General features: G+C 48.5%; 1 protein-coding gene across 2 annotated transcripts in view; it reads left to right on the forward strand.

Annotated features, from left to right (window-relative positions):
* PLBD1 (phospholipase B domain containing 1) overlaps positions 1 to 19,419 on the forward strand; it is an 85,551-nt gene that overhangs the window by 19,968 nt on the left and 46,164 nt on the right. For both annotated transcript variants that reach the window (XM_075010647.1, XM_075010630.1), the window contains 2 exons: positions 1,561 to 1,644; positions 17,476 to 17,614. In XM_075010647.1, coding sequence (XP_074866748.1) covers positions 1,565 to 1,644; positions 17,476 to 17,614 — 219 coding nt within the window. In that variant the 5' untranslated portion in view covers positions 1,561 to 1,564. The remainder of the gene's footprint in view (positions 1 to 1,560; positions 1,645 to 17,475; positions 17,615 to 19,419) is intronic.

Consider the following 19,419-nt stretch of genomic DNA (forward strand, 5'->3'; position numbering starts at 1 on the left):
AAAAAATCATTGGAGTCCCTGAACTCCTTACTTTCTTGTGTCTGATGTATTCAAGATAGCAGCACCTCCCAAGGAACTACTAGTCCCTGATTCTGGACTGGCTTGGTCCAGGTATCAGTGAGAGCAGTCTAGAGGTGTCACAAATATAAGGTATTCAGTAGGTGTGGCAGAGTGATCTCTTGGGCTGATTACAACTCCTCAATTACCTGCCGTGGTCCAAGCACTTACATGAAGCAACCTGGGAGCTGCTCTAACTTGTATTAGCTGGCTCCGTCCCCAAGGGACCATCATCTGCTGGAAATCATTTGAGTGTATTGCTTTCCGGTGACTCTGCTTCCTTGTCCCCAAATGTCCTCTCTGCAGGGTGTAAGGGGGAGGACTGTGCGGGGGCCCACTCCGGTGGGTCTGTATCTGCCTGGGGGAATCCCCAGAAGTAGAGCCCTGGTGAGTCTCTGCTTACTTTGTGTGTTCTGACTGGTATAATTGGAGCAAAACAGAGATGGGACTTTTGCTTACCTGGGACATAAGTGATGCACAGGCCTTCTGCACAGGAATACATTTCACCGAGAATAACTAGGAATGAAGTCTGCAGCTCTTTCAAGCCCATTTCTCCCAGTGAGGGTAACCCTCATGGTGCCATGACATAAGTGTCACAGACTTTAACAAAAAGGTTTGCTACTTGGCTGTAATGCATTGTTCTCAGTGCTAGAAGGGAGCCCTCTACACTTGAGTGACTTCGCTGTGCTCACTTCTGGATCCTAGCAAAGCTCCCAGCAATTTCCGTCCGTTCCTTGTCTTTAAACCATTAAGGCCCGAGAGAGACTTTGGTGCTCTGGAAGGGTGTAGGACCCATTCTTCTTTTTCTAAATATAACTTTTGCATACATATTTTGCTAATCCATTGAATGAGAAACATTTGATTAATTGGTAAGTAAAACACTGTTTGGATGTCAGTTGAGCTTTTCAGGAGCTATGAAAGCAGCATCCAACTGAATAGTTTTCTTGATCCCAAATGGAATCACCCTCCAGTAAACAATAGGTATCATATTTTCAGTTATTGTGGTAGGACATCCAACGTGCTACTATCCTAAAGCAAGCTTGAAAACACAAGTTTCATTATAGGGATATTTTAATCTCACGTGCCTGTCTTTAACCACTGTATAGTGTTTGACTGTTGAGCAATGCCAGTTGTACTCTAACTGAAATAAGGACAGACTTTTCGGTGTTCCCTGTAAGTTGATAGTTTGGGCGGCTGTCCAGGAAAGATTTAGGTGCCACCCGACCAATTGACAGGGCATCCACTGATGGCAGCATATGTTTCTATTAGTGGTGTATATTTGCTCGTGCCTTGGTGCACATAAGAAAACTTATTCTGCCCAGGGATGGAAAAAATTCGAGGGCACATTGATTAAAGTCATTATGGTTTGTCTATTAACAAAACAACAAAGCTAATACTGTGATAAAGAAGCAGCTGACTTGCAAACTGTGTTGCTTATCTGTTACTTACTATGCATGAAATAATAATTCATAGGAAAGTAACTTTTGACGCTTATTCTTTCAGTCGTATGTATGACCATGTTTCAAACCTGTATCCACAACTAATTAAGGATCTCACCATTCTGAGGAAAGTTCAGATGTTTATGAGGTATGTACGAAGTTACTAGAAGTTTGATTCTTGCATTCATGCTTAGAAATCAAGAAAGGATGGAATCTTCAGGACTTTCAGCAGAGTTAATTGATCTTGTGAGTGTATACTAAAGAGGATGTATGGTCTTCCTCTGTTATGTGTCATATTAAGGCTGCGTCTTCACTACAAGATAAATTCAAATTTATTAAAATCAACTTTGTAATGCTGTGTTTTATAAATTCGAATTGGAGTATCCTTGCTTCTCCAAAGGCTCCCCAAAAAGTTGACTTATTGCTGCCACACTCAATTGCCAAACATCGACTGCTGTGACAGTGCATTGTGGGAACCTATCCCACAGTTCCCTCTTCCCTGTAAGGTTCTAGGTATTTTTGCTGGTGCAGCATGGGGAAAAAATGCCCCACAAGTGGTTGTGGGTATGTGATGTCATCTCCCCACATTGAATTATCTCATTCCCCTCCTGTGGAAAGGAAATGCAATTTTTCCAGGAGGAAGGAAGGAAGAGTAGGAAAACAAAGATCGCCACATTCACTGAAATCTCTTGCTTCTATAACTAAATTGCTTTTTATAACTGTAGCTATAAATTAATTATCAAAGATTTTACAAAAAGCAGCAGGTATCTGAGTCTTCTCAACTGGCACCCCCAGCCACAGTCCCCCCTCCCTTGATTATATGCGATCCCTGAAAATAATACAGGAACAATGCAAGGCTTGAAGAAAGAGTAGGATGGTAAAGGTTTTGAAAAAAAGAAATTTTGTGAGGCATGGCTTTTGGCTTCCCAGTCCATTACACAGCTTCTGTGCCATGGGATCACCTAGTAGTCTGTGTCTTCTCAACTGGCCCTCCATCCACTCTCCCCTGTGTTAAGGGGTTAGGAAGAAGATTTTGGGCTTCTAAAACAGGATGGGTCTGAAATCTCTATAGTTCATAACTGAAATATCAAAGATTTTACAAAAAGCAGCAGGTGTCTGCAATGGGCTTACAGTACAGCAAGGTGTTTGTGTCTTGTCAGCTGGCCCTCCACCCACTCTTCCCTGTGTTAAGGGGACAAAACTTGAAGAAAAAATATAGAAAAGGTTAGGCAAAAGATTTTGGGCTTCCCACTACACTACACCGAGTTGTTCAGCACGGGGGGATGGGACTCACCAAATTTCAACAAGCAGTGGTGCTCAGGTTGGGGGGCCAGCATGGACTGACTGTCAGGGTGCCAGACCCCCTCATCCTGTGGAGGGAGGGGTTGGGTGGATAGGAGGATGATGAGCCAGTTGACACGGTCCCTGAAAATCTTTTTGTGCAGGGGATGTGGGGACCATGGCTGCAGAGCCAGTTGCAATAGTCCCCATGGTGGCTGCAAGCTCCCAAAAATATTTTTCAGTGGTGTGAGGGGGCCAGTTGAAGTAGCCCTCCCAGTGGCAGCAAGCCCCTGAAAATATTTTTTGTGGAGGTGGTGGACCAGATTCAGCAGTGCTCCTGGTGGCAGGAAGCCCCCGAAAATCTTAGCTGCTGGGGAGACTTCCGTGGGCGGCAGCAAGCCCCCGAAAATCTTTCCTGCCCTGGGAACCCTCACTGTGCGCAAGGCAGGACATGGTGCTGCCTGGCAGCATGGTTCACCCTGAACATCAGGCAAATCCTTTTATTGCGTCGGGGGCTAACCATGTGATGTGATAGGAGCGGGAAGGACCCTGACTGCATGGTGCTTATGGGGGAGGGAGGAAGGGGTCTGTGCAAATGTAAACCACAGAAAAGAAGTTTCTTGGCCTCTTTTGTGCATGATCCACCCCCCAACAGCCTAGCTGCCACATGGTGCGGCAGGGCGGGAGCTGGCACCAGCGCTGGAAAAAAAAAATCCAAGTGCTCAGCTTGCAGAGATAGAGACAGAACTATGAACTCTGTGTTGGGGCTATTTTGAATGGGTAGATACGCTCACAGTGCTGATAGCAAAGGAAGAAGTTTCTCAGGCTCTCATACAAGCATGACCCCACAGCCATAGGCTTCCTGGTGCCAAATTTAAATTTGCAGGCTTCCTGTTACCTAATTTCTGTGCATCTGGAGAGCAGCAGAGATGGAAGTGGACAGAGTTGAGCACTATGGGGCATTGTGGAATACATACAGAACACCTCTGGAAGTTAATGAGTTAGAATTTAAGACGTGGTGCTTCCACACAGAGCTTCATTTGGACTTTTAAAATTCAAATTTGACGCTACACCCAGCCATTTTGGTGATGATATCGATATTAGTGCTCCCTAAATTGAGCTGATGGTATTTACAATGAAGACAGTGATGTTGTAATATCGAGCTAACTGCTGTAAATTTTAATTTTTCTCGTAGTATAGATGTAGCCTAAGAAGTGCAAACAGGCATTAAGAAAGGGAATATACCCAGTTCCCCGTTCTGTTCCTTCAGAGGCATTTGAATTAGCACTGCAGACAGGTTTAAGTAATGACAACTAACTCTGAAGCTTAATGTGTTCAGTAACTGTATGGACAAGCTCATGTTCTGAATGCTGCATTGGACTATCTCTTGGCAACTGTAATTTTTCCCTGTATGTTTCCTACTGTAGACCTTTGTATATTGTATAGTCTATAAGGTAAAGTAACCATTTTATGTTAGTTATTAAGTGAGAATCTCTCACTGACAAGTGTGAGAATCAGAAGTGACTTTGTTCAAGTCAGTGGAGTTACACTTCCATAAAAGTGGTGAAAATGGAAAGAGAACCGAGCCATAGATTGGGAGGCTCAGCATTTGGCCTGTTGTTTATTTCCTTTGGTTTATGCATTGACGTACTTTCCACTTTCTTTCTTTGACTACAAATACTTCTTCAAAATCCCAGGCATTTCTGCAAGCTTTACCTTTTGCCCCCCTTTTTGCCAGGCATTGATGGCTCCGCAGTTGGCATGTTTTCACTAGTAGTGGATTTTATATTAGGACTTGTGGCTCATGCTGTTGTTGCTGCACATATAAGTAGTGATGCCTCTCATAGAGTATTCAATTAAAGATGATTTTTTTCTGTCCATTCAAGCAGAAGTTAAGGATCCCCACACTTCCTTATTATCCCTTTAGCCTCCAGCCCATCTGTCCTCCCTGAAAAGGATAGCTGGCAATCACCAGGCCTTGGCAAATATTCCAGGTAAAGTCCTATGCTACATCTCCAAAGATCCTCAGCACAACAGGTGCAGCCCAAAGAGGTGGATAGTGCTGAAAATACCTTATACCAACCTTTCATTGCCCAAGTTACGGATTGCTGTGGGGATTGATCTCCTTTACAGAAACCTTTGCTGGGCTGCCTTATGTACTGCTATCCTGTACAGAAAATCTGTAGCCCTGAGAGGTGTGACTGTGCCCCCAGATGTTCCCAGTTTGCATGCTATTCCTCAGCCTGTGGAGGAGGGAATGAGAGAATCATAGAACCATTTATGTGAGCTCTGCTTCAGGTGTTACAGTTGCAGTCATTATATGCTTCTGTATGCTTGCCAGGCGCAGGCCTGGTCTACACTAGGGGCCAAAGTTGATTTTTGTAAACCATTAGTCTACACCACAGCGCTCAGCAGATTGATTTTAAGGGACTCTATGGTTGACTTTTGTAATGCCAAATTCTCCTGGGAGTAACTCCTAAAAGTTGATTTTACAGTGTCGACTGGTCATCTCTTCACCTCTGTCCAGTCCACTTCACCTCTGCTGCTCTCCAGAGCTGCGTCTACACGTGCACACTACTTCGAAGTAGCGGCACCAACTTCAAAATAGCGCCCGTCGCGTCTACACGCGTCGGGCGCTATTTCGAAGTTAACTTCGACGTTAGGCGGCGAGACGTCGAAGTCGCTAACCTCATGAGGAGATAGGAATAGCGCCCTACTTCGACGTTCAACGTCGAAGTAGGGACCGTGTAGACGATCCGCGTCCCGCAACGTCGAAATTGCCGGGTCCTCCATGGCGGCCATCAGCTGGGGGGTTGAGAGATGCTCTCTCTCCAGCCCCTGCGGGGCTCTATGGTCACCGTGGGCAGCAGCCCTTAGCCCAGGGCTTCTGGCTGCTTCTGCGGCAGCTGGGGATCTATGCTGCAGGCACAGGGTCTGCAACCAGTTGTCAGCTCTGTGTATCTTGTGTTGTTTAGTGCAACTGTGTCTGGGAGGGGCCCTTTAAGGGAGCGGCTTGCTGTTGAGTCCGCCCTGTGACCCTGTCTGCAGCTGTGCCTGGCATCCCTATTTCGATGTGTGCTACTTTGACGTGTAGACGTTCCCTCGCTGCGCCTATTTTGATGTTGGGCTGAGCAACGTCGAAGTTGAACATCGACGTTGCTGGCCCTGGAGGACGTGTAGACGTTATTCATCGAAATAGACTATTTCGATGTTGCAACATCGAAATAAGCTATTTCGATGTTGGCTGCATGTGTAGACGTAGCCCAGGTGAGCAGGAAGTAGGTGACAGGAAGCAGTCATCATCAGCCTGGAAATTTTGACTTGATTTCCTTTCTTCTCTGGCTGGTGTGGTGAGAAGTGTGGGTCACATCTCTGCAGCACATCTAGCATGGAGTCATCAGGAGATCTTGGACCTCATTGCAGCGTGGGGGAAAGAAGCTATCTTCCTTCAACTCAAAGCCAGCAGAAGAAATGAAAATATTTATGTGAAAATGTTGCAAGGCATGATTCTGAAAGGCAATGCCAGAGATGCTTACCAGTGCCACATAAAAATCAAGGAGCTGAGCCAAAGCTACAAGAAGTTCAAACAAGCTAATGGTTGGTCTGGGCCTCTCCCTAGAAATGCTGATATTATGATGAACATCGTGGTGTTCTGGGCACAGATGAAAACTCTTCTCCCAGAAGACACCTTGACTCCTCATTAAAGAGTGTTCTTTGGCAGGATGATGAAGCGCAGTCTGAGGTGGATGACAGCGGGGTCCAGTCGAGTGTAGAAGCAGATTTTGCATACCAGGAGCTGTTTCTTGACTTGGCGTCTGTCCCGTTATCTCAGGAAGTGGCTTTGGAGGCAAACCAGGATGCTGGAGAGGGCACTTCTGGTGAGTGTGCTTTTTTTTTTCTACTGATGATAGTATGTTGCAATCACAGGGGGAGGATCTAGGCCTGTTTCCCTTACAAACAGCCTGTTAATATTTCTGGTGATGGAATGCTGATGCTGTTTGGACAAAAAGTTGAAGGCTGTAAACAGGCACTTTTGGTTTCTCCTTTTGAGATTTTTGGGGATATTTGACTTGTTCCTGCTTCCACAGTAAAACAATTTACCATGCCAAGCCACCACGAAATAATCTGGAAGCATCGATTCACAGAGCATTCTTGCAAATTTTCCAACATTGTACCTGGACAGAATGAGCAATCTTTCCTTATCTGTTTTTCTTATTCCGATGAGGCTGATGTCTCATTTTGCAACCTACTATGCATGGGAAGTTTGGTGAATCACTAACGAATATTTTGCCTAACTCATCCAGCACAGAGGAGAACTCATGCAGCCTTATTGGCTTTTAAATCATGCTGTGGCAGTGAAATCCAGGTGCTGCAGCTGCCCATTTTCCCCCCGGGCCAGTGTCCATTTGGACATGCAGCGCACCCCCCACAGTCTGCAGGTAATTGGACCCTCCCTGGTTCATGTACGTGCCTGCAGTGACTTTTAATGGTTTTTAACTCTAGAGCAGCCCACTTTTAAACAAAGTGCTGCTTTAAGAAGGCTGTGCTGCTGCCACCCATTTCCCCCTGGTTGGCATCCGCTCAGACACATGGCAACCCCACTTGCCCTGCGCCTGTGGGTGATCGGACCTGCGGCAAAATTTTTTTCCCCTGAACCAAAGATAGCTTACCATGGTGTTAAAGCTAAATCTCAGTTGCAGAAGAGCCTGAATCGTTCTGCTTGGAATCATGCAGTCTTCAGCCTTAAGAGTCCCCAGGGTGACCTTGCAGTTGCAGTATCTTCTTCCATGGAGACAGCCATTCATTCTGTCAGTATGCTCATTGTTCTGAGTAAAGATAAAAATGTTGCTATAGACAATACTGTTATGTTTCCACATTTATTTTTTCAGGAAGCAACATTGCAAGATGTAGCAGAGGTGCCAGTACTGTGGTTGCCCCAAATGTGGAGGAGGAAGAAGTCACAGCATGAAAAGTTAGAGAGTTTTTTTGATGTGGTAACAAAGGAAAAAAGTTGAACTGAGGGACTGGAGGAAAAACATGATGGACAGTTAAGCAGAAATGAATGCTTCAGTCCTGTCCATAAGGAACAGGCAGACTGAGTGAATTGAAGCAGTGCTTAAGAAATCCTATTCAGTGTACTCTGCACCCTCTATACAACATATGCCCCATCACATGCCATCCTATCCATAGACATTACTCTCCCCTTGTTGGGGTCCTGTATCCCCTGACCACTCTAGGCACCACCATTCCATGCCACCCTTACTGCATTCATTTTTCTCCCTGGACAGTGCCCTGTATCCCTCAGCCGCTCCAGACACCAGTATTTCAGACTTCCCTCAACTCGGTCAGTCCCCTTCCCTGCTCCGGACTGTGCATCCCCTGTCCAATCTATTCACCCCCTGCTTCCATGCCTCTTCCCTCCTCACATTTCTCTTCCTCTTCTCTCTGGGCACCCAGAACAAGGGTGGGGGAAGGTTACAAAGAGTTCTGCACTCTGCCCCCAGGAAATCACCCATGAGTAGAAGGCTAACATATGATGAATCAAGAACTTATTGTTATGTTTTCCCTATACCCACCACTCTGCAGTTAGGGCCCCTAAATAAAAACATTGTAGTTTGGAAAAACAGTTTCATTTATTAGTTAATATGATTTGGGGTTGTGAGGGCAGGGTGGTGATGGTTGTCACACGGTTGGAAGGGGTTTCATAAAAGACAAGGAAACAGCATGGATGTGAGGGGGGGGATGCTAGTTAAAACCCTTCGTGCTCATTCACAAACTTGGTTTTCAGTGCATCCTTGATTTTCACTGTCTCTTTCTGTGCTTTCCTGTTTTCCTTTGGGGTCGGTTGCTTATAATTTCTGGCCAGGTTCTATGCCTCTGCCCCCCATGCAGGCATGAAATTCTCCCCATTTGCCTCGCATATGTTATGAAGAATATAGCAGGCCTCAATAACAACGGTAGTGTTTACTCACTGAGGTCTAAGTGGATCAGAAGGCACCAGAACCTGGCTTTTAAATGGCCAGAGGCACATTCTATCACCAGTCTGCACCTGCTCAGCTTGTAGCTGAAGAGGTCCTTAGTGGAGTCCAAGGTGCCTGTGTATGGCTTCGTGAGCCAAGGGAACAAGGGGTAAACAGGGTCACCAAGAATAACTTTGCGCCTTTCCACGCTCTCTATGTTAATTTTCTGATCTGGGAAGAAAGTTCCATTTTGGAGCCTTGTAAACAGACCAGAATTCCTAAAGATTTGTGCCTCATGCACCCTTGCCGACCACCCCATGTTAATGTTGGTGAAACAACTTTTGTGATCCACCAATGCCTGCAACACCATAGAGAAGTACTCCTTGCGGTTAATATACTCTGAAGCTGTAACCAAGCAGGCTCAGGTTCCCCAGAAATGAGTCTGCACCCAGAAGGCGAGTGCTATATTTGGTTTATTGAAAGCGCGTGACACCCACTACGGGAGCCCCAGAGACGCCACAGTCACCACTGAGGAGCAACCCGACACGCCAGAGTTTCGCTAACAGGCCTCCTAACACTAGCTGATAAGGCTGAGCTCATTAACATAAGATTGCCTAAAATTGCCTATGCATTCCTTATCACTACCTCTTGTGGCCTACTGCCAGCATAGTCTTGAAGTCTTGGCAAGCAAGCCTTGTTTCGCAGGTGTTGTGGGGCAGGATGAGTTGTTTTGCGACGTGTAGCCTTGAAGTATTGGCAGCATGCTTCTGTATAGGATTCCTCTAAGGGTTCACAGAGGGGTCGGACTGCTCTCATGAGACCGTTACAAACTCTTTTCGCACCCTACACTCCTCTCTGCAACCCCTTTGTGAACGCCGAGACTAGTAGGAATCAAGTGAGGCGGTTGAGGCCCCTCTGGGCAAGATGTTTGGCCACACAGTGTGCACCTGTAGAACAGACTTGACAACAGCACATGAGACCGAGGTACCCGGCGCAGAGGCATAAGAGCCCAAGGAATAGGATTTGCACAAAGTGGGCGGCCCAGCCCCTCAGTGAGCCCACCCAGGACCAAAGCCAGCTACTGCCCTTGCTTTGTTGGATGCCCTGAGCCAGGGCCTCCAAACTATTTAGGTTGGTTTTCACCGTGTTAAAGACATCGGTGATGTTGAAACAACACATACCTTCAAACTCAGCACATGTGTGTTCATGTCGCAAAAGGAGATAATTTATAGCCATGCGGTTCTGTATCACTCCTTTGCGCACCTCCCTGAGTTTCTGATTGAGGGCCGCAATCAGAATGGAGGTGAGATTGATAGTTTTAGCAAGGGCACACGCAAGGTGAGTAATAGCATAATAGTTATGGCACAAGAGACCGGAAAGACCTCCAAAAGCAAATATCAGGGCTGCTTCATCTCTTTTGGCGGCCAAAGTCACCCTCGGATCGCAAGTGGGTGGCAGAGGCAGGGTTGGTAGGTCACGCGCCGAACGGCGTTGGACCTTGCGTCGCGATGGATAAGGGCTGATAAGGGGTACAATACTGCCAATGGTACAAGGGCCGCCCGAGCTATTTGCGTGTACATATGTGCGGGCTACACAGCCACACAACAGGAACCACCCTGTTGGCAGCAAAAAGGGGTTACGGGCGTACGAGACAAGTTGGGTTTGAGCACACTAAGTTGGTGTTAATTAAGGTTTACTCGGGGTGCGGGTGCATTAATAAACAACATGCAATGTGTAGCTCACGTTACGTTGGCTATGCGAAACGCATACGTGCGGCTGTTTGGGGCTGCCAACACAGTTCCCATATTATACAGATTGGCAAAGGTAGCAGTAAAAGCAAAGTTACTTAGAAGGGTATGGTTTTGCAAGAGAGCAGGAGTAGCACTGACACCTATGAAACGGGTGTCCATGAGCTGCCCCATGGCCACACTGTGGGGCAGACAAAAGGCAGATGCATTGATGGCAGTCTGTGCCAATGTTACCCGTACGTTGGAGTGGTCACTGATACGTGGGCCCCACTTTGAGGCCATTGCTACAGCAGTCCAGAGGTACCAGCGCTGCAGCCAGGCCATGGTTACAGGGTCCGTAGCGTCAGTCTGCGGGAAGAAACAGATTGAGGATAGCCCTCACCTTTAGGGAGGACCACGGCCATGCTTGAGCCTTCTGCTAAGATTGTAACTTCTTGTATAGCCCCCGAGGGTGCACCACGGCGCCAGGCACTAATTAAAGGTGCACTGGTTGCTGGTGCGGGGGCACACTCTGTGTGCCGTTGTGGGCGTCACAGGAACCAGCTCGACTAGGGGTTGCCCCACTTCCCAGACAACTGGCTAGTTGGTGTGGTTGTAACACCGTAGTTTAGCTAGTGGTGGGCCAGGAACTGACCAGCAAGTTGGGATCCAATTCAACCCAGGTATTCGGGTACTAACAGCAAAGAGGATCTCAGGGTACACTTAAGTACATCTGCTCCCGCCCAGGGTTCGTCAGTGGTCAGGGGTGCTACTGTTTCTGGAGTTCCAGCAAGGAGCACCACCCGGTGTCCTTTCACTTGCACCTGGCCCGGGAGTGAAGCCTGCCTGAGACAGACTACAACTCCTTGCTCAGGGGCAAGGTGCAGGCGCTCATAGGGCGTAGTGGGTTCAACTGCCTGGTTGTTAAGAAGGAAAACAGCACGGTGCACCACCTCCCCCCACCCTTTTAGGGTGTTTGTGGGTGTTAGTTTGCAGATTTGCTCCTTCAGGAGTCCGTTCATCCGCTCAGTTAGCCCACTCGTGGTGGGGGTATAGGGCATGTGGAATGTTGAGGTTACCCGTTGGTCTGCCACTCAGTCACGGACGCATTGGGCGGTGAAGTGTGTGCCCTGATCACTGAATTGCTAGTGGGACACCATACTGTTCACTGAGCCAAGTGAGTGCTGTGATTGTAGCAGCAGTGTCCACATGCTTGCAGGGATGTACAAACAGCAGGCCAGTATAGGTGTCCACGGTGGTCAGCGCATAGAGCCATGAGCGTGATGGAGGTAGCGGTTCGATGTAATAGATTTGCCACTAACTACAGGGCAGGTGCCCACGGCAGACATTTCCTGTGGCTAGCGCTAGCGCTACTGGGGTTAGCTTGGTGCAGATGGTGTATTTCAGTTGGGCCGCCCGATACGCTACCAGGGGGAGGTTCTCACCCTTGGTTAAGCCGTATTGGCGGGCTGCCTGAGCGCCTCGGTGGCCTGACTCCACATGTAGGGCCATGGCGTGTTCTGTGATCGTGTGTTCTGCCATCTGATCTACAGCTGCGTTGAGTTGCGCCTCCCAAGTCGTTTGTTTGGTATGGGCGTCAACATGCCGCACCGCCAGGGGCTGCTGCTGAGCAAAAGCTAAGAGTTGTTGCCATAAGTCGGCGTCCCAGAGGGGGTGATCCGCTATCTTCCATTCCTTGGCTTCCCACGTTGTTACCCAGGTGTGCAGACCCTTGTAGACTACCCATCCGTCAGTATAGATAAAGGTCTCTGCTTGCCTAGCTTCCACCACCAGCGTTGCTGCCCAGAACTCCGCCCATTGGCTCGAGTTACCTGTTCCCCAGGCAAAGGCGATTTTATCCCTGTAGGGGGCGTATGCGACTGCTTGCCACTGTTTCTGTTCCATTGCGGTGTACGTAGCAGACCTATCGGTTACCCAGATGCTTTCTCTCCTCTCCTCAGGCACGGTATCCAACGGAGGTGCCTCCGCCACCGGCGAGGGGGCTACTGGTGGGCCGAGGGCAGGTAGCTTATCCACTAGCTGGGGATCATGCTGAAAAGTAATGGTTCCCAGGAGAAGGGCGTGTGGAACAGTAAGTGTGGGGGCTCCCAAGCGCATGCGCTGCTGTAAGTAGTGTTTCCACTTGAAGTGGGTGGCTGCTTGGGCCACGCCTGTAGGTGCATGCTCAGAGGTATCCGTGACCCACCCCATCAAGGAGATCGGGGTCCGTACAGTAACAGGGGCAACACCCATGACCCACTCAGTGTTCTGCAAAGCCCACACCATGGCTAGGATCTGCTTTTTCAGGGGCGTGTACCCACCTTCGGCTCCGCGGAGGGTTCGTGACCAGAAGCCGATAGGTTCTTTTTGCTGGGTTCCTACCTGCTGCCACAGACCCCAGCGTGCCATGTTGCCGATGGTTGTTACCTCCAGTTCAAACGGTTGGCCCTGCAGCGGTGCAGTGAGGCAGGCGTGTGCCACCACCGCCTCTTTGCAGAGATCAAAGGCTCGTTGGTGCTTGTCTGTCCAGTTCCACTGGGTGGCTTTGTGCACAAGCTCCTGTAAAGGACACATAAGAAAAGCAAGGTGCGGAATAAAAGCATGCCAGAAACCAAGAAGCTCCCAGAAAGGTTTGTAACTGCTGTTTAGACGAGCGTGTGGGGAACGCCTGGGTGGTATGCCGCACTTTTGGTGGAATGCATTTGTCTGTACCCATCCACAGTACACCCAAATAGACCACACTGGTGGCTGGCCCCTGCACTTTCTTGGGGTTAATAGCCCACCCCTGTTTTTGTAAACCTGTTACAACAGTGTCTAGGGCAGCTTGAACAGTTGGTTCATCTGGTCCCGAGATCATAACGTTATTGATGTAGTGGTAGTAGGCCGTCTGGTCAGGGAGGTTCACACGCTCCAGATCGGCCTGCACTAGCTGATGGCAGATCGTTGGGGAGTGCTTAAAGCCCTGTGGTAACACGGTAAATGTGTACTGCTTTGTTAGCCACGTGAAGGCAAACTGCTCCTGACTCTCAGGATGAATGTCAATAGAGAAAAACGCACGGGCCAAGTTTATGACGGCATGCCATGGCAAGGCCGTCACGGTGATGCGCTCCAGGATGGTAACCATGTCCGGAACTATGGCCGTTAGCTTCGGGGTTACCTTATTGAGTTCTCGATAGTTCACTGTTATGCACCACGATCCATCCGGCTTCTTCACTGGCCAGATGGGGCTGTTGAAGGTGCTCAGCATGGGGCGAATAATCTCCGCCTGGAGCAATGCAGCAATAGTGTTACTGATCTCATGCTCTTCACCAGGAATGCGGTACTGTTTGACTGACACCGGGATCTGGGGAACTGGCAGGTGCACTGGGTCCCATTTGGGATGTCCCTGCAGTAGGGGCTCCACTGTTCTGATTGCCTGAATGTATCAGGGGTGCCCAAAGGCAAACAGCCCATACTGCGTATCCACACGCCGGCCACGCAAGACGTCCATTCCAATGATGTATTCACCTAAAGGTGCAGCCAGCACAGTCGCCCAAAAGGGACGGGCTTTTCCCAGCATGAGGGTGACCTCCACCGAATAAGCGGTGGTCTCCACTCCTCCGAGGCCCTGCACGACCACCGCGTGACCCGCAGTCTGGGTAGAATGTAGAATGGTCACTTCAGCTCCAGTGTCTAACAGAGCTAGCACATGCTGCTACCCTCCCTGGGGCCACTTGATGGTTAACGGGACGAATGGGCGCCGGTCCCCTGCTACCTGTTGCACCACTACAGCCCATACCACAGGGGGCCCACCTCCCCGTCACTTCCTAGGGGGAAGGGTCCAGTCGACCGGGGCTCTGGGCTTGGTCCTCCCCCCAGCTCCTGTACCTTTCTGTGGTGCCTGAGTCTCGCCAGCCCTCTTGGAGGCACCCACATCCTCATTCTGCTGGGTGGGCTGCAGTTGTAACCAACGCTTGTACAAGTCTGGTGTTGGCAAACCATTGATCTCCTCACGGGGCACTCCTGCCTTCAGCAAGTTCGTTCACATGGTTCTCCGGGTCACCCCCAGCATGCCCTTTTTCCTGTTTAGGGGCTCCCGCCCGACCACCTTTTCCTTTTGTGGCACGGACCGCTTTCGCGCCTATGACGGCCTCTAACCGCATCAACGTTCCAACCAACTCACCTACATTCCTGCCCGCTGCCATGACCACGGCCATAAGGGAGGCCTTCAGCTCAAGAGGGGCAAGGCATAACAGAGTGGCCTTGATGGATTTCTGGACCGCTATATTGTCCAGTCCCATGTTGATGAAAGCCACAGCCCATGCCATGCCCAGCTGCCGCAGTGCACTCACCCCTTCTGGGATTGTACGCCAGGGCCTCAGTAAGGCTTCCAGTTCCCCTGGGGAGGGGTAGACCTGGTCCACCACTGCAGTCAACCAGCGGTACAGGGACGGCGCTTCCACGGCGTGTCCCTGTGCATCATTCAGACCTTGCATAGTCTGCAGTGCCTGTCTGACCTGTGAATCCTGGGACAACACGCCCATCTGGTGGAGTTCCGCAAGCAGCAGCAACACAGTGTTGTCCGCGTTGTCCCATACATGCACTAGCCAGGCCAACAGCCCTTCCCCTGGCTCCTGCTTAAAACTCTTTACCAGCTCCTGGAACTCACTTGTCTTAAACATTCGCCAGACCTCGATTGCCCCACTTCCGACCTCAGCTCCCGAACGGGGCGCGCCTGTCTCAGGACGGTTTGCACAGCCTCCCCGTTCACCTCCTCCTCAGACGAGGAAGAGCTCCAAATGTTACCATCCCAAGTCACAGGGTCTCAAGTGGCTAGCGCAGGGACCGCACGCACTTGGGCCATCGACACCGGTGCTTTCCCTAATTTCACGTGCCGCCGATTCGCAACTCTCGCTGCCAACACCTCACAACGATGGGTTAACCCTTGCATCCTTTCGGACTGCGAGGTAACCATCCCTTGCGCTATTACCCACGCATCTGCCAAATCACGACATTCCTGCTCCTTCCCCGCCAGCGCCTTCTGCAGGCGGAGAAGCTCATCATCCAGGGCCCAGAGAACAGTTAGGAAAAGCCATGCTACCTCTCCCACTGCCCTTTTTTCCATCCCTGGCTGGCGGCTCAGCTGCAGCCGACGCAACGCCCCTTCTACCTGTACCGGTGTCACGCCTGCCGCCTCCTGCAACTCCGGCCAGTCTGCCGGGGCGGCCCAACAGGCCACCATCTGCGCTACTGGCCCCCATCGCTCTGTTGAGGGCCATTGTGGTATGCGCTGCAGGGACAGCACTGGCTTCCCTGCCTCCCCTGCTTTCGACCAAAAAGGCATCGTACCTGGAGAACCCTGCTTGCTGCACCAATTGTAGCCAACCAGGCTTGGGTTCCCCAGAAACAAGGCTGCACCCAGAAGGCGAGTGCTATATTTGGTTTATTGAAAGTGCGTGACACCTGCGACGGGAGCCCGGAGATGCCGCAGTCACCAGTGGGGGGCGACCCGACGCGCCAGAGCTTTGCTTGGGGAGAGGCTCTGTAACAGGCCGCCTAACACTAGCTGATAAGGCTAGCTCATTAACATAAGATTGCCTATGCATTCCTTATCACTACCTCTTGTGGCCTACCGCCAGCATAGCCTTGAAGTCTTGGCAAGCAAGCCTTGTTTCGCAGGTGTTGTGGGGCAGGATGAGTTGTTTTGCAGCGTGTAGCCACGCTTCTGTATAGGATTCCTCTAAGGGTTCACAGAGGGGTCGGACTGCTCTCATAAGACCGTTACAAACTCTTCTCGCACCCTACAGCAGCCAAGTGGTCTGGTATCAGGATGGGGATGTGCATTCCATCTAAGGCCCCACTCCAGTAAGGGAACACCATGGCAGCAAATCAGTCCACTATCTCGTGCACATTGCCAAGAGTCACTGTCTTTCGCAGGAGAAGCTTGTTGATTGCCTTGGCTATGTGGATAACAGCACCACCCACTATAGATTTGTCCACTCCAAATTTATTTCCCACTGACCAGTAGCTGCTTGGTGTTGCGAACTCCCACTGAGTAATTGCAACTCTTTTCTCAACTATCAGAGCAGGTCTCACTCTGTTATTGCTGTGCTTCAGGGTGGGAAATAGCAGTTCACAAAGTTCCTTGAAAGTGGTCTTATGCATGTGGAAGTTTCACAGCCACTGCTGATTGTCCTATGACTGCAAAACAGTGCAATCCCACCAGTCTGAGCTGGTTTTGCGGCTTCAGAGCCTGTGTTCCATGCTGTGCAGTGACTCCAGTGCTGCCATCGACTCTGCTATGCTATTCTCTAGATCTTTACAATACATCAATGCCCATGGCACCAATGAGCTGGTATTGCATAGGCATTTTGTTCAGAATATATTGCATTGCAGTTTGGTAAGTGATCACAAAACACTGCACCCAACTTTCAAGCGTCTCGGGATCCATGTTAGTGTGTCGAATGGTGGATGGCAGTCAGTATAAAAGTAGCATGAAAATTCTGTTTGTTTTCAGTGGGGAGTGGGAAATGCATTCTGGGACGATGACATCAGAAACACAGAACTACTTGCAGCAACTTTTTTTCCCAACAAGACACTAGCACAACATCCCAAAATGCAACGGGTCTTCAGGAACTGTGGGATAGGTGCCCATGATGCGCTGCTTACACAGTGGAAATTAGACAGCCTTATGGGGACACAATCGATTTTGTGAACAGTTTAGGACACTCAAATTTGACTTTTTAAAATCTAGTAGTAAAAAGTTAACTTTCATAAATTCAATTTTATTCCCTAGTGTAGATTCACTAGGGAGGGGCCAGAATGTTGTCGAGCCAGTTTTGTCTAACGTGTCTCTTTTCATCTAAACTTCCTCTTTAGGAGGCAGACAACTATTGCTGAGCATCATTCTGATGTCTACATTTGCCCATAGTTAATTCTCTCTATTATTTAATTATGATATAAAGTATTGTTCTTTATAGGATACACAGAATATGAACTGTGCTCTCTAAAACCAGATTTCTTCCTGTGTAGGAAACAGAATCGATGGACCAGACAACAAATAAAAGATAATAAGGACGACCCCTTCTGGAGGCATGCTGGCTATGTTATTGCACAGCTGGATGGACTGCATATGGGAGCCTTAGAATGGGCTAAGCGCCAGAAGCAAACAGTAAGAGTGATAAAGCTCCTCAGTCATTTTAAGAGGAGGAGAGAAAGATAGGGTAGTTCAGAGTTAGACAAAAAATATAAAAATGAGGGTCCCTGCTTTCTTGCTGAGCATAGAAAGCTTCTGTTAACATTATTGGATGTTTGGTATGGATGCTATAATAAAACTTCAGTGCAGATCACAGGAGTGTTCCTAAAACTAATTTGCAGCTTGGCCTCTTGAATGCTGGTTGGGTTGTGATTTCATTTTTGAACACATCCTCAGACTGGAAGTTCACATTCTTTATTGGTTTATGGACAAATAATTCTTGGATGTTCAAAGTAGCAGAAGTATTGTGAATAAAAAGCTTGAATGTCACCAAAAGTTTTCACCTTTATTTTCAAAGTTTACTTTAAAATAAAAAGTCTTTTGAAGCCCTGGAAAGATTTTTAAATTAGTCTTCCATTTTAGAATATATGTGACAATATTACCGTTAAGGTTTTTTATGATTCACATAATAATTTGTACTGAAAGTATCATTGCTACAGTCCAGATTATCAACTAGTTTGAATCAGTGTAGCTCCAAGAAATTCAGTAGAGCTACAATAATTTACAATGGCTGAGGATCTGACCCAAAATATTTAATGCATTTCACACAATGAAAACAAAGATTTGAGTAAATGCAACTGACCTTTCTATCAAGGAAGTGGGGAGGTTGGGGGTGGTGAGCTAAAAGCAGTAACATTTAAATTAGTAAAACTCTTTTGTGTGTGTGGAATTTGTTTTGGGTCTTTATTTCAGGAAGCCGCAGCAGTGGAAGAGAACAGGAACCATGTCCATTCAGAATAATGTAGAGAAGGACTTCCTTGTAGGCCAGAATTATTGAGATTATTTTAAGAAGAGTTGACTCAGACAAGACTGCACAAACTTTCATACTATAACCTTGGCACTTAGCTACTTGCAATCCCAGTATCCTTTGGATTTCAAAGGATTTGCTACAGGAATCAGATCAGTGTCTTGAGGCTGTCTCAGACTCCTGAAGACCACATGGTAATTTCTGAGCAAATGGATTCAACAGAAGGCTTTAGACATGTAAAAGTATGATTGTGATGTCCCCTTTTCTCCATCCCCCCCCCTTCCCCCACTTCTCTTATGGGAAAGATTGTTCCATGTACTCTGTCACCATGATTTAAAGAGGGGGGAATTTTCACAAGCACTCTCCATTGGCCTAGTTCTGCTCCCATTTTAGTCATTTGGAATTTTACCATTCATTTCAGTGTGGGAAAAAGTTAGCCCAGCACTGAGCGCTTTTGAAAATCTCATGCATTCTCAGAATCACTTACCTTGTACACAGTACCAAAAAACATGACCTTTTTAAGTAGATCGCTGTGGAGGAGCCAACTCACCGTTGGAGTGGTTCCTGGTGGACAGGCATGGCAGCTCTGTCCCTGATTAGCATCCACTGCCAACAGATGCTCTGGTCTTCTGGAGGTCTGCCTCTTCCTGTGATGATTGTATGGCCACGCCATGGGTCATATGCACCCATTCCAAGGTGACAGACAATCCAGCAAAACAAAAGTCCAGTCCTTTTATCAGACATCTGTTTCCAGTGCTGGCTCCTGTGGTCCTTTCCCGTTGTCTGGCCAGGAAGTCCAGGCCCATGCACTGTACCACTTCCCAGCCGAAGGAACCTGTAACCTTCAGCCAAAGAGTGCTCTGTCATTTCTTCCTGACACCGTCTTCCTACTCAGCCTTTCACGGCTTCTCCTCTGCAGCCTCTAAGTCCAACTCCTGATTATTTTTGAAAGCTATTTCTAATGTGTAATTTA

This window comes from Carettochelys insculpta, chromosome 1 (assembly GCF_033958435.1).
Source record: "Carettochelys insculpta isolate YL-2023 chromosome 1, ASM3395843v1, whole genome shotgun sequence".
NCBI classification, from domain to species: domain Eukaryota; kingdom Metazoa; phylum Chordata; order Testudines; family Carettochelyidae; genus Carettochelys; species Carettochelys insculpta.